Source organism: Thunnus maccoyii, chromosome 6, assembly GCF_910596095.1.
Source record: "Thunnus maccoyii chromosome 6, fThuMac1.1, whole genome shotgun sequence".
NCBI lineage: Eukaryota > Metazoa > Chordata > Actinopteri > Scombriformes > Scombridae > Thunnus > Thunnus maccoyii.
Genome location: NC_056538.1, coordinates 18,349,272 through 18,374,912, shown reverse-complemented (window position 1 = coordinate 18,374,912; position 25,641 = coordinate 18,349,272). Strand labels below are relative to the sequence as shown.

The 25,641-nt window shown below is 39.9% G+C and overlaps 3 protein-coding genes across 7 annotated transcripts in view; all 3 read left to right on the top strand.

Moving 5' to 3' along the window:
• The first annotated feature begins 1,016 nt into the window (after window positions 1-1,016).
• On the top strand, window positions 1,017-15,743 carry oafa (OAF homolog a (Drosophila)). The gene is made up of 4 exons (XM_042415463.1): window positions 1,017-1,771; window positions 12,592-12,726; window positions 12,839-13,019; window positions 13,774-15,743. Exons 1-4 carry the CDS (start codon window positions 1,541-1,543, stop codon window positions 14,046-14,048), a joined length of 822 nt encoding a protein of 273 aa, XP_042271397.1. The 5' UTR covers window positions 1,017-1,540; the 3' UTR covers window positions 14,049-15,743.
• Window positions 15,744-16,230: 487 nt separating this feature from the next.
• On the top strand, window positions 16,231-21,533 carry tlcd5a (TLC domain containing 5a). 2 transcript variants are annotated; one of them, XM_042413186.1, is made up of 3 exons: window positions 16,231-16,588; window positions 17,857-18,060; window positions 18,944-21,533. In XM_042413186.1, exons 2-3 carry the CDS (start codon window positions 17,865-17,867, stop codon window positions 19,381-19,383), a joined length of 636 nt encoding a protein of 211 aa, XP_042269120.1. In that variant the 5' UTR covers window positions 16,231-16,588; window positions 17,857-17,864; the 3' UTR covers window positions 19,384-21,533. The 2 variants fall into 2 exon arrangements, with proteins under 2 accessions (XP_042269120.1, XP_042269119.1); XM_042413185.1 differs by having other exon boundaries at window positions 18,851-21,533.
• Window positions 21,534-23,658: 2,125 nt separating this feature from the next.
• arhgef12a (Rho guanine nucleotide exchange factor (GEF) 12a) overlaps window positions 23,659-25,641 on the top strand; it is a 39,685-nt gene continuing 37,702 nt past the window's right edge. For 3 of the 4 annotated variants that reach the window (XM_042414116.1, XM_042414115.1, XM_042414113.1), the window contains exon 1: window positions 23,659-25,112. In XM_042414116.1, coding sequence (XP_042270050.1) covers window positions 25,081-25,112 — 32 coding nt within the window. In that variant the 5' untranslated portion in view covers window positions 23,659-25,080. The remainder of the gene's footprint in view (window positions 25,113-25,641) is intronic. The other variant, XM_042414114.1, reaches the window with a different exon arrangement.

Below are 25,641 nucleotides of genomic sequence, written 5' to 3'. Positions count from 1 at the left end.
CAGGTGGTTTAGTGCAGAGATGTCACCCTCCTTTTTGCAACACGTACACAATGGTAATCTACCATTTAATGTGGTTCTGAGATTCTCCTTCAGATAGGCAGTTTTTTCTCTGTTTGGCAGCTCTCACCTCAGGTTCGTCATGCTTTCCCTTGAGGACATCATAAAATTAAATAACATATGCTAGGAGAATAAAGGAGCAACTGCATTTTTTTCCTTCAGTTAGAACCTTTCAACCTTTCAACCTTTCAATCAACCATATGTTGTCATCAAAGGTAATAATTACCTGATGGATTTATTTCAGAAGGGTTGGTGTTGCAGCTGAACTCACAAATTAAAAAAAAAAGAAAGAGAGATGGCATAGCATTAGATAAACAACTGAAAAATAGAGGAGTGAAGTCGCGAATAAAAATGATGCCTTATCTTCATTTTATGCAACTTTTTTTCTTATGATAAAGGTTACAAAGAGGTTACAAAAAATATGTAGACTAAGAGAACAGCCTATACCTCTTTATTGGGCTGTTGGTGGTAGATTGTAGTGATTATTTTTGAAATAATAGTGAATTTCACACATTTGTGATGCAAATAAGCCAAAATAAATGTTTAATATGCCAAGACGATGTATTATCTAAAGTTACCTTCATATATAGCATGTTGTCCAACAACAACAAGTGTTGTGAACTTAGCAAAATATCTACTATGAGATAAATACATTTAATAAATGTTTTCCAAAGATGCTATTGTTTTTTTAACCATTGGATGTTGTTTTGCTTTTTCACCACCAGCAGTTGCAGATTATAGTTTGCCCAGCCTTTTATTTATCCCTACATGACACGAACAACATCCACAAAGCTATGATTTACAAATCCTAATAACACCTTTGTTATAATTGCAGGGGATATTATTAGTTCAGCCTACTTGCTGGAGTAGAGGGAGGATCACATGAGGCCTTTAGGGGGATGGGCAGCAGAGTTTTCAGAGGGTGATGTGTCTTTAAGAGTTTACTACCATCACTGCACTCACTCACACACACACAACAGAAAGTTTGGAGGCCAGGCGAGCAGTGGGACGCCGACGGATAGGAAGTGACGGGACTGCATGAATTGCAGAAGGAGAGAGAGAGAGGGAGAGAGAGAGAGAAAGACGGTAATATCAACAGAAAGCAGAATGAAAAGCAACGTGCGATCATCGGACTATTGGCTATAGTGCAGGAGAAACTGAACAGCGCATAATCTTATCAACAACGCTGGAGAGAGAGACTTTCAATGGAAGTGAACTCGGCTCCCAGAAGTGAAAAACAGTGATTTTTTACTAAGGGGGATTGCCGTTTCGGTGTAGTCTAATTTCCATGACCGTGTTTGTAATTCTGGAAAGTGCTGGCACACAAGGGACCATATGGAACAGCGACCTGTAAGCTATACCTTGAGTATGAAGGAAAAGACTTTCCGGAAAATCAAAGAGAAGAGTTAGGGGATATGAACGCAGACTTTTGGATTTCGCTTCGATTTTTTCCTCTGTCGGGTTCAGTTTTGCGTGTTTGGGGATGGTTGCGAGTTGCATCAGTGCGGCTTCAGGTCGGATACTGAGCCGTCTCTGCGCCCTGGTGCTGCTAGTCGCTCTGGGACTCGGTTCGGAGCTACGGGTCCGGGTCCGGCTCTCTGACGGATTGGTGACTGAGGAGGTGTTGGAGGCGGACAATGAAAGAGACTCGATATCACTCGAATTCAAGCAGGGAGATGGGACACTCATTACTTTTGTGGCGGACTTCAAACAGGTGAGAGGCGGTGCTGTTTACCGCTTAAACTAAAGGTTGTTGTGCCTTCATAGGAGGTTCTCCTCTCTCAGTCTGACACTCTGGTGGTATGAGAGTAGGTAGATGTGGTTAGTAAAGTCTAAAATTACTGTATATTCATAAAATGTACAAAGTGATGGCTAGGGCCAACCACTGGTCCCTGAGGGGTCCCTAGGAGGTCCCCAAGTAAAACAATGAAAAGTGTGTTATTGTATTAAATAACTGTATACAGAATTCATACTAGGGAGGTAAACATAGACAGTTAATTTAATGTGAATAGCCATTCTTTATGATCTTCAAATTACTCAAATCCATACTTACACTATTTCTTGTTTTACTTTGGGACCTCCTAGATACCTCTCAGGAACTACTGGTGAGCTCCAACCTTCACTTTGGGAGAACCTTATTTGATTTAGACTATATTTGACCTATTTTAGCTATTTGGGGCCCCAGGACAAAAACTGATCAAACAATGTTTTGTCAATAGCCTATTTCACATGACCAGAAACCCCTGCTTTAACAAATCCAGGTCATTTACTTAGTGGTGAGGTCAGTAGCCCACAAACAAGCTGTGATAGTTGGGGGTGAATGTTGCCTTGATACCTTTTTGACCAAATTTACTGTTGGTATTATCTATCTTTAAATCTAGAGCCCATCAGGGCTGAAATCTGGGAATCACAATGGCCTCTTTTCTTCAAGCTAAATGATTACCCCTAGGCAAGGATGGAGCATCACAAATCTGGAGCTTAAAGGAAAACATCCTAAAACGCCCAAACCCCCTGGAGCAAATACTATAACTCACACATAAACCCAAGTCAAACTTAGAGTTTCATTCATCTTTTTCCATCTCGGCGGGAGTCTCACAGAGGTCAAGGCAGCTGCTGTAACTTAGATGGTGATGCCCACAGACCCCAACAGCCTTAAAACCCCTGCTGCTCATGGGGGTCCAGCCCAGAGCTCATCATCAGCGGCCATATTTAGCATTCTTCTAAAAGTAGACGAGCATATCAAGTGTCCCTCCCCGACCAGTATTACATTCATGATTTTTTTGGAAAGATGACACTGTTTTACTTTTGACAATGACTACTCAGAGACACATAAATGTCAGTCCTGGAAGGAAAACTACAACTGCTGAGCGTAAGGGAGGGACTCACAGAGGCGCACAGAGCAAAGGCATGTGTCTGTGATGGTTGCTGTCACACAGAAGCTGACAGGCTGGCGAGATGTGAAGGGGGAGATTTACCAGGATTAAGTGGGCATGTCTGACCTTTTTGATCTGCACGTCTGGTTCACTAACCAAAACAGCTAATTTAGAGTTGAAAGAGAAGAGGCCGTCACCCCCAATCATTGGTGACACACCAATATAAAGAGACATACACTGATCTCTGAGCAGGGAAGCCATCGCTTGGTTGTGCAGGCGCCCCGTCTTGTTACATCCTTTCATGCATGCACACACACTTACATATGCACATATGGTTTTGTTTATTTGTATAAAGCCAGCAGAACCTCTTAGATCACTTTACTTTTCCGCTGCCTGATTTATCTGTTCCAGTTGTAGGTCGGCCTCCACATCCCCCCTCTTTCTGTTTCTCTTTCTCCCTCAGTCCCACTCTTCTGTCTCTTGCTCTCTTCTTCCTGCTCTCTCTCTCCTCCATGTGGTTTTTATTCAGCTCTTGTTGCAGTATCTCCAAGATTTATGGAAAGTTGGATGAGCTGTCACTTCCAGCTGCCATGAATATACAGTCCAGATGAACGCATGTGGGAAGAAGATCCACATGCAGTGATATTGAGCACAAGAGAGTTACAATGACCTATACAGCCAAAGGTGGATTTGAACTATGCAAGTTTAAGTTCTCTTTTGAAGCATTTACGCTTGTTACTTTACTCTTGCGATTTACTTCTATCAGATTTTATAGTATGTTTGATTCATGGAAGATTGAGAAAAAACATCAGATCTTTACAAAGACTAGGACCATTTCAAAAAGAACTCTTTATGAATGACCAACAGAGCAGCCGTCCTGCTTTCTTTCTTTCAGCTGCTTCCTGAATATGTGGCAAAAATGTGATGCTAAATGTTATAGCCATTAGACACTGGCAGAGTATCCCGCTGGATGGGAGAGGAAAGCTTAGTCGACATTATCCAAGCAGTGAATCACTGTGATTTCAGGAGGGTTACATGTGCTCTTTAGGCATGTAGACATATGGAAAAGGTGATGTGGTTTAGCTTGCTCATGATACAACCGTGTCATGTTGAGTAAACCTCAACATGTATGACATTTTCTATTGAATTGAAACCTCTGGAGGATTGTGATATTATCTTCTTTATGAAATATAGGCATCATGGGAGAGAGTTAATCATCTCGTATTTTTTGTCTGTAGTAGTGTTTATAGGTTTCGTAATTTGCTCAGAACTTGAATCCAGATTTTTTACACTATAGAAGAGGGACATCATTCAAGTGATTTCACAATTTCATCCAAGTCAGGTGTCAAAGTATTGTCAAATTATTTACAACCGAGCCTATTCTAAATTATGTCAAATTGCAGCAATCTGTCAAATAATATCCTGATGACATGCTCAATGTCGGTGTACAGTTTTGCAACATGAGTCGAATCTGAACACAGATGTGCCGTTGTGCAGACCTTTTTTTTCCTTCAGCAAGCTCTGTAAAAATTAATAGTCTAACACAGTCTAAGACCTTGAGCTGAACATAAACCATGTCTTGGAAATTAATCCAAAGGAAATGTCTCACATATCTGAAAGGCTGTTTAAGGTCTTTCCAGATGTAAGAACTTTGTCAGAAGAGCTAATCAGTCTGTATGTCTTTTCATGTGCAACTTGTGGGTTTGATCAATGTTGGAATGTGAGCAACTCGGCTGAGTTAACACTTGAGGAAATTTTAATTTGTGGGATAAAATGATCTACATAAACAAATCTGCAAAGAGATATACATTTTTAAAGAAAAATGTACCAATACCATCTAATGCAGTTTAATCATTTGACCTCACTGAAATGCCAACGTAATGGTAAAGTGCTTAAACGTCTTTGGAGATACATAAGCCACTTAAGCCAGCAGCTTTATAAGTGATCACATGACAATCAAAAAGCTCCATTATCGCCTCCACAATACCACATAAGACCAGTCATTTTCAAATGTATCCTCTTTGGAGAGAAATATTCTGGAAAATACCCAGAACAGAGAAAAAAAAGCATTTGTTAATGTATCCATATCAGCGTTGACATGGAATGAGGGACTCCATGCTGTGCCGATGGGTCAAGGGAGCAACAGATGTTGGAAGCCACTTGACGCTCAATCTCACACTATCATGTTAAATGGATCTGGATTTTTGCAAACAATGGCACCACAGTGTGAATGAGCATGTTAGTTGTTTTGTTAATTCTTATTTCATTTCAGCCATATAAACTAGATTTTGTTCCAGCCAGGAGCTGTTTTGCCCTCAGGTTAGTCCTGTTTACATCCTGGTTGTCTTCAAAGCACAGAGGCTTCATGGATACGCCCAACAGCAAGCTTGCTGTAAGAATGAACTGAAGATTCTTCACACACCCTCATGTACTATGTAAAAAGCAAAATGAAAGTTGGGGGTTGTGAGGCAGGTTTTGCCTTTCTGCGTGCCCTCCCTTTGGGATACTGTACAGTATCTGTGACCCATTTTGGCAGATGTCCATTCTCGGGTATCTCTTAGCTTTCACATACTGTATCTCTCATTAAAATTGTTTAAATGGATTTGGCCTGTATTAACACTTGTGTGTGTGTGTGTGTGGGGGGGGGGCTTTCTGGCAATCCACAGTACTTTTTTGTTTGTGGGAAACATCAGTGTTTGCCAAGAGAAGCAACTGTGGGTTGTTTTTCCTTGATTTCAGGAACTCTACATCATTTGCAAGTCAGTGCAGTACAGTCATCGCTTTTTATGTGTCACTTTTTTTTCTCTCTTTTGGCTGCCACACCTTGCCTCTCACTCAACCCTGAAACACCATCCCGCTTTGTCACTTGCACAAACTTGTAAAGACTTTTTTACAAGTACGTGTCACCTGTTCTATTAAATGTTGTTGTTTCAGACACAGTTGAAGGACATATTATAGGGGCACATGAGTCTCACCCTCTTCTGTTGTGAAAGGTCACAATGAGTCATCTGTGAGTCAGTGAGGTCATCCATCCACAAAATGTGACCAGACTCAGTGAAAATGAAACACAACTCCAAATTGACATAAGCTTTCCATGAATAAGCATCCTCAACCCCAATAAATGCTCAGATATTTTAGCTTTGCTTACGCTGAGCAGTACCTTAGAAGACCTCTACGCCTACTCCATTTCCATCTTCATGATGTGGCTCCTCTTCATGTGGGAGAGATAAACTCCACATAACAGCATAATAAAAACAGATGTGTGATTCACAGGAGTTGCAGATACTCTTGTCTAGAAAGTAATCTCTGTTTTGAGATTACTCCAGACATGTTACTTAGAATTTGACTACAGCAAGATCCTGTGAGGTCATTCTGGGATGAATTTTGGGATTTTGTTTTATATGTATATATTTATATATAGGTTTTCATATTATGTCCCCTCTGTTTCTTCTCTTCTTGCATCTTTCATTGCAATGTGTGCAAGCCCTTTTCAGAGATGAACTCACACATGTAGGTCTTTCTCCTAACTACCCTTTGTTCACTGCTGACTCCGAGTCTCAGGAAAATAGCTTCTTCTATGGCCTTGTTGTGGCCCTTCAAGGCCCACATGGGCCTCTTTTGGCCTCTCATGGCCCCTCGGCCCCTGTTGATGTCTTTATCCTTTATCCTCCTCCTACCAGCAGGCCAGATGTTCATCTGTAATGCTTCTGATAAAGTAAAAAGCCTCCCATTCCCACAGTCTCTCATAGGCACACAGCGAGAACAGCCCGAGCTGAGCAAGACAGTTATCATCCACATTATTAGATTTTTGTCCGATGGGCAAGGACAGTGGACAGCATGGCGCTGCAGTATGCAGTAACAACCTTTGATGGACTAGGAGGCTGTCATTGTGGCTTGCAGTGTGCATAGTTGTGATCATTCGTGTCTACCTCAGAGGTTTTAAGATTGCAGTTGGCAACAAAAAAGCTAACGAAAGGGTTTACTCTGCCAAAAGTTCTGTTCTGTCCTCCACACAGTGTCATTAAATGTCCTTTTGTCAAATTCATGGATGTGTCTGCCTTTTGGCTAGCTCACCCTGGCTAGTTTCAAATGAATTTATTTGATGTGTTAGACTTTATTGTGCTACTTTTGTGACATTTCAGTCAGTTCTAGTGCTAAATAGCCATACCTGTATATCACTCTTTTTCTTGTCAAATAAACTGCTCTTTTTGTCACTTTTCTAGTTCGAAAAAAGAATTTCTGTAGAAGTTCTGAAAAAGAGCAAAGAAAGGTTCAAAAAAAAAGTCATGAAAATAACCTTCACTGTTGTAAAAACAGTAGAATTAAGCTGCTGGGTTTCTCTGTAAAAAGAACATTTGCAAGTAACATTTTCCAAATAGATTGATAAAATAAAACCTCAGTAGAGTAGAAACTTAACAGATCTCTCAAAACTGACACTGATCACATTCAAACATGTTTTTTTAATGACAGTTTAAATTAGTTGAATTTTGGTAGCCTGAAATTTTGATTATTTACCCACTAGGCTTTGTTAAAGACAACTTTAACAACAAACCTTATTCAAATACCTGCATTTACAAACAAATAATCATGATATTTTTAGTTTAAATCATGCTATTATTTTTGAATCCCTAGCCATAAGATAGCTGTTTGTGTGTCCATTGCAACAGGATATGAAAGCTGTGGGACAACAGTTAGAGGCTGAATAGGACTGTAGCCATCTCTATTGTTTATGCCTTATCTATCTGCCTCATTTCCTTCCCTGTTAGCACTCACTGTTTGTCTCCCTCTCATTTCCTGAATGCGAAGTCTCCATAAACAGTTTTGGGTGTCTGGATAATTGTATCCAGATTGTGTGTGAATGAATAGTTCCCTCGTTGTGGCCCTGTGCATATTTTGCACAGGTTTTGAGGCTTTTACAGATTAACTTAGAGGCTGTTGTTGGAGTATTTATGGTTGTATTTGGAGCACTTTGGGTTGCTCTGTGCAGGATAAGGTGCTAAATAAATAAATTTGCCTTGCCTTTGCCTTGTATTTCTGAATTCATGTGCAACATTTAAATATTAACACTCCAGCAGTTTGAAAAGTAAGTTACCCTCCATTGTATTCAAGAGAATAGCCAAGATGAACACCTTTCTTTCCGTGGCCTCCAGTGTTTTTATTGTCCATTCACTGCCAGTGTTTACTAATTGGTTCACTCTTTGGACAGCCAGGTGTGACCAGCCCCAAATGTGACTCTGCATTCCTGCCTTTGGAGCCTCTGTAATTAGCTTCAACTCAAGCATTTCTTAACGCAGCGGCTTTTCTCCCGCTCCTTTTGTCTGTGTGAGTCTGTCTCACCCTCTCTCCCTCTGTCTCCCAACATGATCTTTAATCCCTGCTCTACACCTGTGCTTTTTGACTGGGCTGCCCTCGTGCACCAACGCAAATATCTTCCCCATCACCAAACATAGTAAATCCTTATGTTGTTTTTAAAGGAGAATCAGAGCCATTTAGGTAGGTTGGGAGTCTTAAAAGTAAAAACAACATTTCATCACTTATGTTTCTACAAATAGAAGCCAAATAGGCTTTGTGATCCCGAAGCTGTGGGCTTTTATATTTCACTTGTAGACTAGCGTTACTATGCCAACTCGGCCCCCTAAAAGAGAAATATTTCTAGTTGTGTAATATTTCAGGTACTTTTTGGTTTCAGCACTGAACACTTGATTTAAAAAAAAAAAAAAATTTCAGACCCAGTCAAATAACCACATAGTCGCACAATGATCCCAAATGACTCATCCGAGCGTGGCTGACCAGCAGTCCTCCCCAGCCAGCCATCAGCCTTATCAACAGACAGGGTCTTAGAGGGGATTGGAAAACCGGAAGAACCTCCTGCACAGGGGATAGCTACTGCCCCACTGTTTGTGTTTGTGTGTGTATGTGCGTGCATTTGTGTGTGTTTGAATGTCCATCCATGCATGCAAGTGTGAGTTGGCACAGTTAGAATAGCATCAAAAGTGAGATGTAAATGTCTGGCAGTAGTCATTTCAACTGGAGCATTTAAACTGCTCCTAGCTACAGAACCTTCATAGAAAATAACAGTATTTTTTATTTTAGTATAGGCCTTGATACAGCTCTCATTTTCACAGCTAGTAAACCGAGTATATACTCTGTGAAAAGAGCGTATTTGGCTAGCTGGGTTATTACTACAGTGACGGAGACTGTTCACTGTAAATGGCACCCTTTAAGTGTCTGAATAGGCTTTTGTGCAACTCTTAAATAATCTGGCCCACCAAAGGTAACCACCAATGAAACACACCCCCACCTCTCGCCTGTTTAACAGGTCTTAGTATGACCCACTAGTCAGGTTGCATGAATACAGACTTGTGTTTGGCTGTTGGCCAGTGGTAGTTTGTCCGCAAATGGACTAAGTCCCGGGTGTCAGGGAGCAATGCTGAGGAATCTGTACTTGTGTTGATTATTTATAGCTGTGCTGACATTTACACTGCTCTGGTGGGGAAAAACTCAAGGCTACCCTGTCCTTTGATTATATTATTACCAGTCTTTTTCAAGACTGGGAAATGTCATTCTTTTAATTCTTAATGTCCGTGCCTGGTGATTTTCTCTAAATGTTGGTCTGCAAACCTTTAATTTCATGTATGTTTGTGGAAATGCACATTTAGAGGGTGACTCATGTTCCTGGTATAGGCTTCACTTCTTTAAGGAGTAGCTGGGAACTCAAATGGCCTTGCTCTTCATTTTCAAGCTGCAGCAGGCTCACTTGGCCAAGATGTTCTAAATTTTAATGTGTTATTTTCCCTCTCAGATGTACAGTATTACCCAGCCTTAACTGTGTCTACTATTTAGTAATGTGGGGTATTTGAGAAGCATTCAACATAATTTTTTATAGATACCCATTACACAGAGGAAACAGTAATGTACCCCCACTGCAAACCCACACAAACTTGGCACCTGCTTCTATCATATTTCCTCATACATCCACAGTTTGCATAATGCTCTGACTTAAAAAAAAAAAAAAAAAAAAAAAAAAAACACCACCAACCCACTAGGCAGATTTAAAAGAGATAACTGTTGTTTGATCAGTCAGTTCAGTACTCACTCTCTCCTGGTGTTTGGATATAGCCTTTCATCACAACTACAGGTGTTAAACTTCCTTTAATCAAACCAATGCACATTTCACTCTTTTGCTACTTTTATCATACTTATGAGTATGTCTGCACAAATGATTCAGTGTGCTTGTGCCAGTGCTGCTTTCAGGGAGGCAGAAGTGAGTCTAGTCCTGTCCAAACAAATAGTTGAATCCAAGAGCTTCTGTCTGGCTATTTACAGTGGAGATGATGTCATTGTTATTACTCTATTTGCTTTTAGAAGCTGTGCTGATTATTATCTCAGCAACACCTAAACCGCTAAGATATCAACACTCGTTATTACTGTTTAAAGGCCTCTATTAACCTTAATTTCCATTAACTGCAGGATGGAGACCCATCAGTTGCAGACAGAAATATTTTCAGTATTTACAGCCAGCAGTCGGTTAGTTTAACATGAAGTATATAATTGGGGAAACAGCTAGCCGGACTCTGTCCAAAGATAACAAAATCCGCCTACCAGCATATGTAAAACTCAACAATTGACACGTTATATATCGTTTTCTTAATCAAGGGGGAAAAAGGAAGCATAAAAATGGCAAGATATGGTTTTATGGGGCACTCCAGGAAGTGCTAGTTGTTGTTTTTTTGTTACCTCAGACAAAGGCAATTTAGCTGTTTCCAGACATAGCAGGGGTATCAATCTTCTCATCTAACTATCTGGAAGAAAGCATATTTCTGGATTTGTCAAATTATTCTTTTAATATTTTCTATTGTGACACAAAGTTACATCAAAAAGTGTTGTTGCCACAGTAAGCACTGGTGCCCTCCTCTTGCCCTTTTGGCCTGAATCAAAACGCAAGGCAGCAGGAGTAGACAATCATTAATCTGGACACATAATGACACCAGAGGAGGAGGAGATCTCAGCGTCTACACTTAAGCGTTGAATAAGTTCCAAAGAAGCAGAGTTGGTGGAGCTACTCTGCTTCTCTGTAATTACCCAGAGAGCCCTGGGGCAAATCCATGTGGCTGACACGAATGCCTTCCCCCTTCTTTTGCTTTCCCTACACACACGTACGCACACAGTGTCCCAGCGTAGCGCCATGTGTCTGCAATATGGGAGGTCTTAAAGTCGTGGCCTCTGTGTCTCCCTACACTTGAGGGGAAATGGCACTCTTGCCCGTCTGTCTGTCGGCGTTGTACTCCCTGCTCTTCACATCTCACTATGTTCACTATGATATACCCATGCCTCCTCCGCTCTTGACAGACTCTTTAATCATTCAGACTTTGTTCTTTTTGTTAAAAACTAAAGTGCCGGGTTATTATCACAGTGTGGGAACATCTGAGGTCTTTAGTTTCAAATGCCTGTTATTCTATGGTCCCTTTGAGTCCATATTTTCATACAACACCAAGCAGCACACAGAGATGTGTGAGGGGGTAAAATCTGAGGTTAATATCACATAAAGCCCATGAATCAATATTTGCTCAGTGATTTGCTTTCCAAAGGTCAAATAGTATCGCATGATTGTCTTGTGTAATACCCATGCTTGTATTGTACGCCTGCCAGAGACTCATTTCAGAGACAAAAGTGGCTCTCAAAATGAGGAACCAGTGATCATGCAAAGTGGTCTATGAAGACCTACAGAGTGTAAACACTTCTGAGGCAGGTTGTATTTCTTTCTTGCCAACATGTACAGTTTTGCATAAAGGAAGTAGGACCAAAGAGCTTAAGAAGAACTCAATGGGGTTATCTCTGGGCTGTTTATCTGTCCCAGAATCCCTTCTGCTCCGGGAGTACAAGCCCTGAAACTGCTTCTCCTCTGTAGCCTGTTTGCTTCAGACGGTTGTGTGAAAAGCGGAGGAGGGGTGTTTGGGACTGTGTGTGTCTGTCTTGAAGCTGAAGCCAAGAGAAGGGGGGCGGGGTGGGGGGGGGGTGTCGGATGAATAGGAAGACAGGTCTGCTGGTCTCCTCTCCCCACTGCTGGAGCTTCCCATCATGCTTTGCATGCCCTCTCACAGAACTCTTTATGGCCTTGGGTTTGACGCCAGATTTCTCACACACTTGCCAACAGCAACAAGTTTTTTTTTTGTGAATTCTCAGCTATCACCATTTTTCTACTTCTACAGTTCCACAAAACAGTGTGGTAAAATGTTTTTTACTTATACGGCATGTGAGGAACTCTGATAAGTCTATCAAGAAGCAGGCCCAAAGCCTTAATTTGACAGTACAAGTAACCAGAGCACGACTGGAGGAACATTTCACAGGCCTACAGATATTAAAAAGTATCAACACACTGTCAGATGAGGCTTTACGGGTGTAGTGAACATAAACCCCTCCTTACTTTTAGCAGACAGTTGTTTGAACATCTTTGAACTTTCACATATTGAATTACTTTGAGTGTCTGGAAAAGTGCTACATTAAGTACCAAAATGGAAAGAATATTTGTTCTAATCTGAATACGCCTGCACATATAAACAGTAAGTTATTATAACCAACCCTAACACATCACTTCAATGTCCTCTGGGAATTGTCTGTTTATCCATTCAGGCAGTCATCTCTCATCCATTGTGTCTTGCAGGATGTGAAGATATTTCGAGCACTGATCCTGGGCGAGCTGGAAAGAGGGCAGAACCAGTACCAGGCCCTGTGTTTCATCTCTCGCCTCAACCGCAATGAGATCATCCCCAGTGAGTCAATGGCTCGTCTCAGGCAGGTATGAAACGCAGCGTTCATGTGTTGTACAATGAACTTTTTTCATTCAAGAAAAATGAAATATTTATATGACTGAAAGGATCTGAACACTGATTATTGTACTGTCTGCTCAGAAAAATCCTCAGGCCATTCGCTTGGCGGAGGAGCGGAGAGGACTGGAGCAGCTGACAATGAGTGCTGCGGTCAATCTGAGTCGGGCCTGGCAACTCAGCTCCCACATCCACAACATGTGCAGCGAGGCTCACGAGGCCATCTACACCAGAGAAGCTGATGTCAAACACTGGCTGGACAAAGGTCAGTGGTCACCTTATCTTTGTTTATCATTGAAACTGGCATTTCACGTTTGGTTGGTGGTTTGAGCAAAACATCTGTCTGTCCCCCCCGTCCCTCCTGATTGTCTCTGTATTCTCTATATCTCTGTACTGACATGCTTTTTATCTCCCTAACACTATCTATCATCCCTGTTTATTATCAGCCAAACACTTCTTTCCACTTAATTTTAGTGATATAACTCCCTCTAGTTTTTGTTAATAAGGCTCTATCGCTAGTAAAGCTATCTGCTTCCCTCCTTGTCTCTTTACATTCTGTAGAAATGTTCTATTTTTGCCTTGAAAAAATCTTTGAAAAAATCCTCACCCTAAATTGAACAACATATCATTATTTCCATTAACTATTTGCAAAGCGACCCAGTATCTTAATAGTAATGAAGTCCAAATTATCTGGGCCGAGGAGAATGTATATGACAGCACTATTGTCCCCTGACAGCACTGTTACAGAGGAAACAATGTTGATGGTCATGGTTCAGCGAGCACCCTGCACCATTATCAGCAGAGGCAATCACAGTAGCATCTCCTTTGCATAACAAAGCTCCCCTTTTACCGCACAGTCTCCCCTCTTTTTAGCCACTTTGTTTGCCCTCTCCAGTTCAATACAGTATGTAATTGAGCAAAATCAGAAAGAGAATGATTCACACAACCGTAGATATCTGGCTTTTGTTTTTAATACCACATGCTCTGATAATAATGCTCCTCCTCTGTCTTTGTTATAGGTGTGGATGGGTCCATATTTGAGGTCTTGCCCCAAACAACAGAGGTGCCCAGCTTTCAGGCCTGTCACTCTACTAAGGACTTGTGGCAGCCATGTCTCTGCACATACAGCCTGCGTCTGGAGTGGTACCCGTGTCTGCTGAAGTACTGCCGCAGCCGGGACACCACGGGCAAAAGCTCCACCTACAAGTGTGGCATAAAGAGCTGCAGCAAGGGCTACCATTTCACCTACTACGTTCCCCAAAAACAGCTCTGCCTATGGGACGAGGAGACCTAACATTTTGTTCTGGAAGATTAAGAAAAGAGAAACAGATTTTATTCCCAGCCAAGCCAAGGCTTCTCCACCCATGCTACTCAAAGTAAACACAGTAATACCGGACCTCGGTTTATTTGATGTTAAATGAAGCTGTCTCAGGTGGGGAGTGGTGAGACCCAGATGTTTAAGCTGAAACAGAAATGATTTCAGATTCCAAATGAGACCAAAACCTTTATGGAAGGAGAGATGCAGCATGTCAGTATAAGAGGACTCACTAACTTTAAGCCTTTTCTGGGAAAATGACATATCACTGTCAGTTATAATGTGACTTTGCCAAGAAGTCGTCACTTTTGTGCCTTTTTATTTGGGAAAAATTATTGGAGCAGGTGACAGATGCCAACAACAATAACCTCTCATGAAAGCTACGTTATGCACAAAGCTGGACAGTGCATTTGTGGTCAGTCAGACACCAGCAGGGGAACAACAGTTCCACTTTGATCAAACATTGTATAAACACAATCTTCCATCCTGGTGAAGGAAAATTTGGATGGTGGATTTATCTTTCTTTATCAAGCTCTGTGAAAAAACTGTTTATAGCCAGCTAATGTCCTGTTTATAACAATTTATGCTGGCTGACAAAGAAAATGCTTCTCCAATGCTGGCTTTATTTATTTTGGTTGCAAAGTGAAATTATGGAGGACTATTTTTGTGTCTTTTTGTTAAAAAATAACCTCATGAGACTTTTCTTTTCTTTTTGCATAAACAAGCTCTTAAAGTCACATGTCTAAACCACATCTCCTCAATAACAAGAAGCATTCAAACACATCTCAAAACATTTTAACCTCTAGCTTGTCTGTTTCTAGTTTTCGTGACTGTACAGAGAGTGTGGATAAACAGGTCTATTATTCTCTTCAATAGGACAGTTTTAGCTCTGATTCACCCCATCATTCCCCATGGGGGGACACCTCATGCCCACATCTTGCATTCTCAGTCTGTATGAAAGTGTCAAATAAACCAAAGTCAAAGGAAATGCTGTCAAAAGAAGGGTGTAAAGTTTCAGTTTCTAGAAACGGGCTCTTCAGTTTGGTGTTTTTCCATGTTAGGATCCGCTTAAAAGTGCAGTGTGACCTTTTTAATAATCTATACTGCCATCTTCTGGTTGCTCGGATTTTCATTGTTTCACTTTCCTGCTAACAGTTGTATCCCAGTGCCAGAATTCTGGATTTTGGTTTCTGTTTTTTCTCTTCATGTCAACAGTTAAATGTTTATAATTTATGCATCTCAAATCCCTGATCACTTATGTGTAATTCAAGGAGCACTTCTTGAACTTGTGGGACCAAATTTCATTTTGTCTGTCTGAATGTTCTTTAGAGTGATAAGTTGAAGTATGATTTTTAGTTTGTCTTACTGCCATCTTCATTTCAGTCTTCAGTGCCATATCATTTTATGTTTTCTGTGTCCTGCTAACTAAAGAACCAAATAAGTGAAACGTTTCTATTTGTGGCCTTCTCTGGTGATCAAGTGCCTTAACATTTCCACTGATATCTTTGCTATGTTAATTGTAGATTAAGTTGTTAAACATATTTTTTCTATGAAAGAGTTTTAAATATGCTGTAAAAAGTTGCCATAAGGAGAAAATGAAGCAATTAGGTAATGTACCAGTTAAGAGTTGTGTTTTACATGAATTGTTTCAATAAAGTTTTTCTTTGCACTGCACATACAAATTGAACTCATTGTTTTAAAGTATTTGTGGACAGATTATGTTATTAGACAGTATGTAGACGACAACAAAGGTCCTTGGCTGCACTCGAAACTGGTGACATTGCAACTGCTTGGGCGGCTTACACTCTTCAGCCAACAGGACGCACCCTGATGATTGATTCTAATGATAATGTGATGCTTCATCATGTCCATGTGGAAACTATTTTTAAAAATGTCGTGGAAGATTATGCGCAGTGACAGCTGGAGGTGGGACTGAATGCGTTACAGGAGGAAACTTTGTCACCAGGGTTTGAGGCCAGGTTTTGCAGGTAAAAGATGCTCTCTGCAACCACATAGTCATTGCAGCCCCCTGTTGCATGTCATAACATGAGTATACTATCTAATTCTTCCATTTTGTCCCCCTACTGGAGGGGAATTTGTCTTGTAATGTCTGTTATTGACCACAAGGTGTCGCCACCGTTCATGAAAGATGAGGCATCCTCCCATCGCAGTTGGAAGACAACTAGAAGGATGGAGACATGATGATTCTTCTTGTTAAATATTTAATAAGCCTGCCATAATCTGTAAGCTACAGTATAGTATAGGGAAATACAAACAGTGCACAGTTCTTGTTGATACTACTAGTTGCCAGGTTAGCATATACAGCGAGTAAATAGGTGGAAGGAGAGTTGAGGGATGCTGAGGGAGCCGGCTGACGCTCAGATAAAGGACAACAAATAGCAGCCAGCGTGTCTGCAAACAAACCTTTGACAGCTTCCTCCTGAAACAGACGACATCATCATACGACACAAAATACCCAGGGTGTAAAACGAAGACTCAGCCACATGTGCACCATCGAGGTAACGATGTTTTACTGCATTTGTGAGCGTGTTTACTGTCTCGTTATTAGGAAAACGGTGTGTTAGCTGGCCCTATAACGTTAGCTTGCTACTCGTTAGCTTGCTATCTGATCCATTTAATCATCCTGCTGTGAGAGCATCTTCTTTAAATGAGCCTAAGCATCCATGAAGTAATGTAGCAAGGGAATGTAAACATTAATCCGGCAAGTTGTCAACTTCTTTTCCCTCGTTTCATCTTATAAGGTTCCCTGGACACGTAATTAAACTGTAGTAAACGTGACGTTACTCCTTAGTTTAAAAACTACTGAACCATCCTTCATTATCTCACTCAGAAAGCATTAAACAGCTTTTTGGTAATATAACTTTATTTAACCAGAAAAAGGCCCAGGTTTAAATACAAATCCCCACAAAACATACAAATTTAAACGTATAATGAATTACATACACATGCTGCTATATGAAGAAAACAGTTTTGGAAATGTACTCAAAATTTTTGCACACATCTTGTGTGTCTTACAGGGTATTCATATTTTGCTTAAGCTTATTTCTCTTGATTTTTTTTTTGTCTTCTTATCCCAGTGTTCCATGTTGGACTGGTTTTGTGTTTTTTTATTTTGGTTTTCTTCTTTTCTTTTTTCTTGTTTTCAAAATCAAATCAGACCAGGGCTTCAGCTCATCATACTGTCATCACATCCATGTTTCCATGCAACTGTTCATTCCTCTGCACAAAACAACTAAGTCAACAACATTTGTGAATTTCTAAACTGATTTTCGAAGGGCATGTCATTCGATAACAGTTCAAAAAGTATTTTTCTCTCATGGGGACTGTCTGAGGCCCGGCACCCAGTGACCTCTCATCTAGTTTTGAAACTTGCTTCAAGTCTATGAGAATCAAGTGTACTTCTTGTTGCAGTCCAGTGAGAGTGGGCTCGTCCATCTGCACAGTCTCACCTCCTAGTACAAACGTCACAGCAGAGGAAGAGACGTCCCCCTCACCCCACCAGACCCTCAGCCGGCCAACTATAGTGCTATTATAGTTCAAGCAAAGGCTAATTGTTGTTCACTTACAAAGGGTTGCACAGTCTAAGTCTCAGGACGGTAATGCTGTCTCTTTCTACTGTAAGCGATATTGCAGAGCAAGCTGTGCCTCCATGCATTTTTACAGTGTAATGTGACTTAAAAGTTGGCTTGATGACTGCTGGCAAATAAGTTTTTGAAAGAAGCTGTAAGTTGGTCTTAGCTGTTTTTCTTGTCGGTTTTGCCCTTAGAAGAGAAGATGGCAGTGCTTGTGGTTTGTGCACTCCTGTGCCTGTCCGGCTGGGTCTCTCTCTACTTCATCCTGTGTAACATTAATGGGTCCCGGAGTTATGAGTGGAACTGTCGTCTTGTCACCCTATTTCACGGCATCCTGGCAGTCTGCATCACAGCATACATAGGCTATGTGGATGGACCCTGGCCTTTCACTTATCCAGGTAGGACATCCTCTGTCTGTAGATTAACTTATTAGAATTTAATTTGTTCATTTGTACTGTAAAGACATAATAACAAACGATGAGGGCAGTCTGAGTGATTTAAAGAGTATGAGCTTCAGTGCTTCACAACATTATGTTGTAACTGCTACATCAGTAGCAACAACATCGAATCTGGAAACATTATTCAGTGCTGCAACTTACTTTTTGCTAATAATTTTCTCAATGAATCATTTGGTCTAGAAAATATCAGAAAGTGGTTAAAAAAATGCCCACCACATGTTCACTGAGCCCAAAGTGACATCTTCAAATGTCCTGTTTTGTCCAAACAACAGTCCAAAATCTAAAGATATTAGGTATCTATCATATAAGACAAAGAAAAGCAGCAGATTGTCACAATTGAGAAGCTGGAACTAGGTGTTTTTCATTTTTGTTTGAAAAATGACAACTAGGCTAATTCATCATCAGAATAGTTTCTGATTAAGTTCCTGTCAATCGACTAACCAATTAACTGACTACTTGTTTCTTAGCATGTTGTTGAGATAGTTTGGTGTTACTTGAAACAGCTGTAAACATGCACATTGCAGGGGCCAAATCATTTTACCTTTCCTGTCTTAATTATGTATTGATTACGTATTAAGTTCCTAATGAGAAATTTGTTTCTACATGTTGTTGTTACATTTTTATGCTCCTATCAAGGTGATGACAGTGTTCATCACAGTGATTGCATGTTTTTTTTTGGCTTGTATTTCAAAAGTATGCTAACTAAAAACTGTCTGTTTGTGGATGCAAGGTACTAAGAACACCCCTCTGCAGATAAGTGCCATGGTGGTGAGTCTGGGCTACTTCATTTTTGATATGGGCTGGTGTGTGTACTTCCGCACAGAAGGACCCGTTATGTTGGCCCACCACACGATGAGCATCCTGGGAATCCTGCTGACCCTGTGGTTGGGGGAGTCTGGCATTGAGTCCTGTGCGGTACTCTTTGGCAGCGAAATCACCAACCCCCTCCTGCAGGCACGCTGGTTCCTCAAACAGACGGGACATTACGGGACACTTCTGGGGGACGTTGTGGACGTCCTGTTTGTGCTGCTGTTTGTGGTGATGCGAATCTTCGTGGGAGGCACAATGCTGTACTGTGAGCTGATCTCCCCAAGACCCAGATTCTTTATCAAGTGTGGGGGAGTGGCTATGTACGCTCTATCCTGGGTGTTCATGGTGGACATTGTTCGATTTGCCATTAGGAAGAGCAAGAGTTGGCACAAACAGCAGAGAGACCAGCAAGGGGCAGTAGCAGCTAATGGTCATGAAGGGAAGAAGGACTGATCGGCTTCTGTTTTTCTAAAGGAAATCAATTTACATTAAGTCTGTGTTTTTCACTTTGGAGAAAGTACATAGAAACTCAAGTTTTTGTATATTAAACTGAGATTTAAAAAGGGATATTATCGAGGAGTATCCTGTGATATGTGTCTAGAGGGTCCAACACCTGTGCATTTTGAAAAAAATTCATTTTTATGCAGATATTGCAGCTGAAGACATGTTAGATTGTTGTGTAAAAGGTGCGGAACAAACAACACAGACTAAGTTTATATCACTGAAAACCAAAGCACTTTCTATAAACACATGAACAGATGTTGATTTCAGCTGCAGTGAACTGTGGCCTAGTGATATGTGGCGGTGCTTATCCAAAAGGAGGCTCACTATTAGGAAATAGACAGTTTACATGTACTGCCCATGGTACTTGTGAGTCATATCAAAAAGCTACTTTTGGTTTCTCATCTATCCTAGGGGTTTTTTGTTTTTTTTTATTTTTGCGTATGTGAACCTTTGAGCAGATGTGAAAGGTATACTCAGGTAGATGAAATCATACCAGAAACTTGGGATGAATTCCAGAGAAATGTGCATTTTTGATTACTTTGTTGAATACACTTTACCAGGTTTACCTGCTGTTTCAAATCCTATTCCAGAGCCTGCACAAAAGAGCACTTCTCTGACTCTGCATTTCTTTTAATTCCCTCATGTGAAGGGATACATGAGAAGGTCCTCTCTATTACATAGTCTTACTTTGGTCATAATAATATTTAGATATTTACATTAAGCTATAAATTGTTTTCAATGATGATGGTGAAATGGTGTCAGAATTAGAAATATAGATGGTATTTGAAGTTATTTAAAGTGTCACTGTATCTGTACTGTATTGTAAAAATTGACCTTCTTGGCTTAATCTTTGAGACAGAAGTCAGACAAAAGATCCACACTCTTTACAAATAGCTCCCTATTAATTTAATTTAATAGTGCAATGTTCCAGTCTCACAAAGATTGACTTGACAAATTAAATATATTTAATATTTTTATGCAGATCTTTTGTCCGACTTCTGCTTTAGCTTGATTTTTTGATCCATCACCTGTAAACGTTTCTTTGGATGCACATGTTCTACACTCTGTCTTGATCTTTGACAAACATATCCTACTGTCAGCATTGAGCAGGTAGCCTTCTGACAGATGATGAGGTGAAAACCTGTGCTGCTGCGCACTTGAGTGCATTCACTTTTGTTTCTAGCTCTTAAAATGTTATGTTTCAATATTAAGTAAGTCTTAACCCAAGTCAGTGACACACACATACAACTAGGGCTGAGCAATGATTATCATTTAGCGACTTTGAGTAAAATCATATCGATATGATAAAATTATATTAAGTTACCATTTTACAAAATTCTGTTATCCAATTAAATTATTCCAGATTGTGATTAAGAACTAACAAAAAATGTTATTTAATATTTGGATTTATATGTGTGAAGAGTTTTATCTAAGTGAACATCAATTGTAGTATTTTGTGTGTGATTTTGTATACATTTGCCATATTAATTATGAGAAAAATATTCCTTTTAATATTATGATTTTTATGTCAACCATATCATCCAGACACAACACACAAGTGCAACATGGGATGAAGACAAGTGAATTGTTAAATGTAGAGAATGATAATGCTCAGCCCACACCATGACTGGATTGCTGACCAGCTTTCACCGTTGTGCTCAGACTTTATATCTGTGTTGTTGTTATTGTCTTGTATTTTATTTTTTAGTGCACACAAATTTACGCAGTAATGTGCTAAAACACTTGTCCTTCAATCGTTTGTGCATTTATGTTGTAAATGTTATGTGTTGCTCTCATCTACCTGTTTACCAAGCTGCTACTGTTAAGAGTCATGATAGCATCACCTATATATCTACATACAGTATATCAACAAAGCAAAAATCAAACTGGCGTGTGCCTTAGTTATCTGAATGTACTGCCATTTTTGTTTGTATTTTTTCTTTTTTGTTTGTCTTTTGTCTTCTTCTGTACTGTAAATCCTATAGCTTAGATATAGGAGTAAAGAAGAACCATATTTACTTTTTGGTTTCATGATTTTAATACAGTCTTTAGCCTTTGTAATCCCTGTGTGAAATGAAATAAAAATGTGGTGGATTGTTTTTATGCTTCAGAATAAATTTTAAACAACGAATAAGTCATATTTGCATTAAATGCTGCAATTACTCAGCTGTATCATTAGACTGAGACTGAAGTTACCTCACATGTCCACATGATGGTGTCATATCAATTATATATGAATGATCAGTAAGGAAAGTAACATAAGTCATTTGAAAGTGCAGAAATAAATACGTTAGTAAAAACAACAAAAAAAACTTTTACAGCCTTGTCAACCGGAAATAGCATCACATTATAGTTTTAGTTGTGACCAGTGACCAGAGTAATATTTTAATTGAGTTCTAGGCTACATTAAAATTACTACAAAAGGCTTGTAGATTGCCATTACAGTTTTACTTCTTGCTGTTATTTTTAGCAGGAACGTCAACTGCTTAAAATGTGCTTTTGGTAGCACACAAAGTTTAATATACTGTATGACACTGTATGTTGATACATTGTGTGGTGTCAGCTTCCATAGGGGTACATAATTAGACAGGAATGCAATGCACAGCACTGTATAATAATCATGTAACAGGATACAAACAAACAAATTGACTAAAAGACAGTGGAGAAGAATAATCGCACATATTTCACACATTTATGTGTGCACTAACAAACTTTGACAGATTCAAAACTGCCCTTTTGAACCTCCACTATCAACCATATCCTCTATTATGAAATTTGTGATATTGTGATGTTAAGTTCATCTTTAGTTTGATAAAATTCACAAAGACTCACATGTAACTGAACACTCATACGCAGTGGACTACAAATAGAATCAGTGAAGATTAATTGCATTGAACATTGATCTTGGTCTTGATATCTTGTCTATGCTGACTCTGCAGATACAATAAATGAATCAAAGCCTCAAGACAGTTTTATGTGTCAGACTCATGATTTTTTCTCTGTGTCTTACATTGTGTCACACATACAGCCATCTTAGTGACTTATCCCTCTCTGTCTTTTTCTGTGTAGATGAATTAAAGACATTGCTTCAGAAAACTGAGTGTCCTGTTGGTGGACAAAGGACTGGACTGTAAGATGTGAATAATCAGCATAATGACTGTTCTCCCAGTTCCAGACTAGCCACAGACTTGGCTAGAGTACAGAAGTAATTATATAACAACATGCATCATCATCAAGTTGATCAACCACCTAAAGAAAAGTGCATCCTTAGTGACAAGTTTTAGTCTTAAAAACTGGTCCCCCTGCCATGGAAAAGTAAAAAAAATAGCATCTTTATCTATTCAAACAACTAGAGCTGCAAAAACACATAAACAATTTTCATTATCAGCTAATTGATTTTTTGTTTAGGCTATAAAACGTTAGAAAATTGCTCTCACAGTCCAAGGTGACATCTTCACATTACTTGCTTGGTCCGATCAACAGTGTAAAACAAAAAGATATTTAATTTACAGTGATCGAACAGAGAAAATCCTCCTCACATTTGAGAAACTGAAACCAGATTTATCTTCTGTCACTGACTAATCAGTTATCTAACTAATAAACATAAACTATTTCAATTTATCTTTATCACAGAGATGTTGCTCATGTTTAATAGCTGAATAATTAGTTGATCGACTAACTAGGCTATATACGTAACTATATAACACAGGGCTGCAGCTAACAATTATTTTCATTATCTTAATTAATCGATATATTAATCTATAAAATATTAGCAAATAGTGAAAATGTTTCCAGAGTCTAAAGTGATATCAGAGGTCTTCTTTTGCCCGACCAGCAGTCCAAAACAACAAAGATATTCAGTTTACTATAATAAAGACCACAGCAAACAAATATAACAAATATTCACATTTGAGAAACTGGATTTGGTGGGTTTTTGCTTAAAAATACCTCAAATTGTTATTCGATTATAAAAACTGATGCCTATTACTTTTCTGTCGATCCACTAATTAATTCATCGACTAATTGTAGGTCTGACATAACATTTAACAGATAGTTTATTTAGCCTATAGCTTACCATACATACTTATATGCGTATATACTGTATGCATAAATTAAATACTGTTCAAATGAATATAATGCCATCATTTTCAACATATTATCATGTTATTTTGCAACACTGTTCCTTGACGTTATACAGAAACATAATGAGTTTTCCCATCTCCCGGCGGAAGTGGTTAGTGGAAGCGCTATTGGACTCCAACAGCTAGCTGGCTAGGGCGTTGCTAGCGGCAGAAAGTGGGATTTTTGGTACCTTTCCGCAAGTTATATTCCTGTACAAATAACGCCTTGCGTTGGAAAAAACGGCGTTTGATGTTCTCTAAAAGTTTTAAGCGCCACTGTGGTATTTTTGTTGTTGTTTACAGAAGACTGGTTGTTACTTTTTGTCCCGTTAGCTGGCCACATAGCTAGCCTGCTTTCCATCCACGGGAATTCTGCCGAGAAACGACTGAATTCTGGAAACATGGAGTCAAGGGACGTTACGCTGTGCTAACCGACTTCACTGGATTTTCTTTCCTCAAGGAGACTTTTTGAAGGACATAACACGGAGATATATCGCAAGCCAGCCAACATTCATGCGGTGCTGTATATATATTTTTCGGTCGTTGGCCGGCTCATTGTTGTGAACGGGAGTTTGCTTAGTTTGCACTCGAAACAAGAGCACACGAAGCAAAGTTTTTTGCTGAAAGAGCTCATCTGTTTTGTTAGCTGGTAGCAGGCAAGACTCAACGCCAGCCAACTCTCCGTGAGAAAGGATTTGCTAGAAAGAAAAACACAACAACAACAACAACAATGCGCTTTTTAAAATCGACCGTCTAACCAGTATTGTTTTTGAATCTAACGTCTTACACCGGTATAACATTAGCTGCGGTTGTTTTGCTAATTTGTAACACGGGTCGCTTAAACTCGCTATTGAACGACTCTCATGGTCACGGGAGAGTCGTCCCCACAGCCGCAGACAGGCATTTCTTGGAGCAGGGAATACCAAATGGGACTGGAGGAATTTCCAGCATCTTCAAAGATCATTTAGGCACCGAGGCCATTCAGCCGAGCAGGGGTGGTGGCAGACGGACTACATCGCAGGGCCAAGGTGTCTGTTACGTTGGAATACTGATTGTGTACACACCTCATATCGGCAGAAAACTGGGATGTGAATGCAAAGGATTCATACAAGGAGTTCATACATGCACGACAACTTGTGCCAGCTGGAACAATATATTTATTCTTGTTGCCAAAATATTGTTTATAGCCGGGGTAGGATATCATCTGACTGTACAGCTAATACGACCGAGGCCCCGATTCATTTTTAAGGTCTGCACTGTAGATTCCTTGCTGCTATTCAGATTTGACAAGGAGTATTGGTTGACACATAACATATAGGTAGTATTTTTTTTTTCCTCCGGTGTTTCGCAGTGCCTTACAACACCCCAGCAGTGTCCTGCAGTTAATTTATTTTCAACATCATCCTCAAAATCCTTGCCTACTTCAGACGAATGCCAGAGAAGGACGCTCCATGAAATCGCCTCATCACACTCTGGAAAATGTTAATCGGATATAATTTGCTGCAAATCTAGAACCGGAAGCCCAATGAGTGACACACAGTCCAGCTTCACTGACAGGTACAGTATACCACAACCTTTTCCTTTTTTCTATCCATGCACACTCCACATGCACAAATGCACTCCTCAAAGAAATGAAAACAGAACATTTAGTTAAAAGTTCTTTGATTTGAGAATGATTATGTTAATATGAAACACAACCCACAGACTGATGAAAATATGTTTTACGTGGTCCCAAGTGAAGCACTTCTTTGTGGTGATGTGCTCAGTAATAACTGTGTTATACAATCTAATTACTAAGGAGAGACATCAGATCTTGATGGAAACTCTGCTGATCTCAGCATGGGTAATGGAGTTCTCTGCAGACAGTAAAGTACTACTTGTCCAAGGAGTGAGAAGGCCTGCCACTGTTTGTGTGCCAGGGAATCTGTGATCCCTGTACACCTTTCAACATCACTATTACCCCTAAGCCTTTAAAGCTTACCTTCTCCTACACCTATTAAAACAATCTCTGGATTTAGACAAAACCCAAACTCCGTCAAGTAATCGCCTTATCCGAGGCATCAGTCAACTTAAACTCATAGCTCGG

Excerpts from the sequence above, each read along its gene's own strand:
- tlcd5a (XM_042413185.1), top strand. The coding sequence starts at position 17,865 with ATGGCAGTGCTTGTGGTTTGTGCACTCCTGTGCCTGTCCGGCTGGGTC. Across the intron at positions 18,061-18,850 it reads CTGGCCTTTCACTTATCCAG|GTACTAAGAACACCCCTCTG; the intron begins GTAGGACATCCT and ends TGTGGATGCAAG.
- oafa (XM_042415463.1), top strand. The coding sequence starts at position 1,541 with ATGGTTGCGAGTTGCATCAGTGCGGCTTCAGGTCGGATACTGAGCCGT. Across the intron at positions 1,772-12,591 it reads TTGTGGCGGACTTCAAACAG|GATGTGAAGATATTTCGAGC; the intron begins GTGAGAGGCGGT and ends TGTGTCTTGCAG. Across the intron at positions 13,020-13,773 it reads CAAACACTGGCTGGACAAAG|GTGTGGATGGGTCCATATTT; the intron begins GTCAGTGGTCAC and ends TCTTTGTTATAG.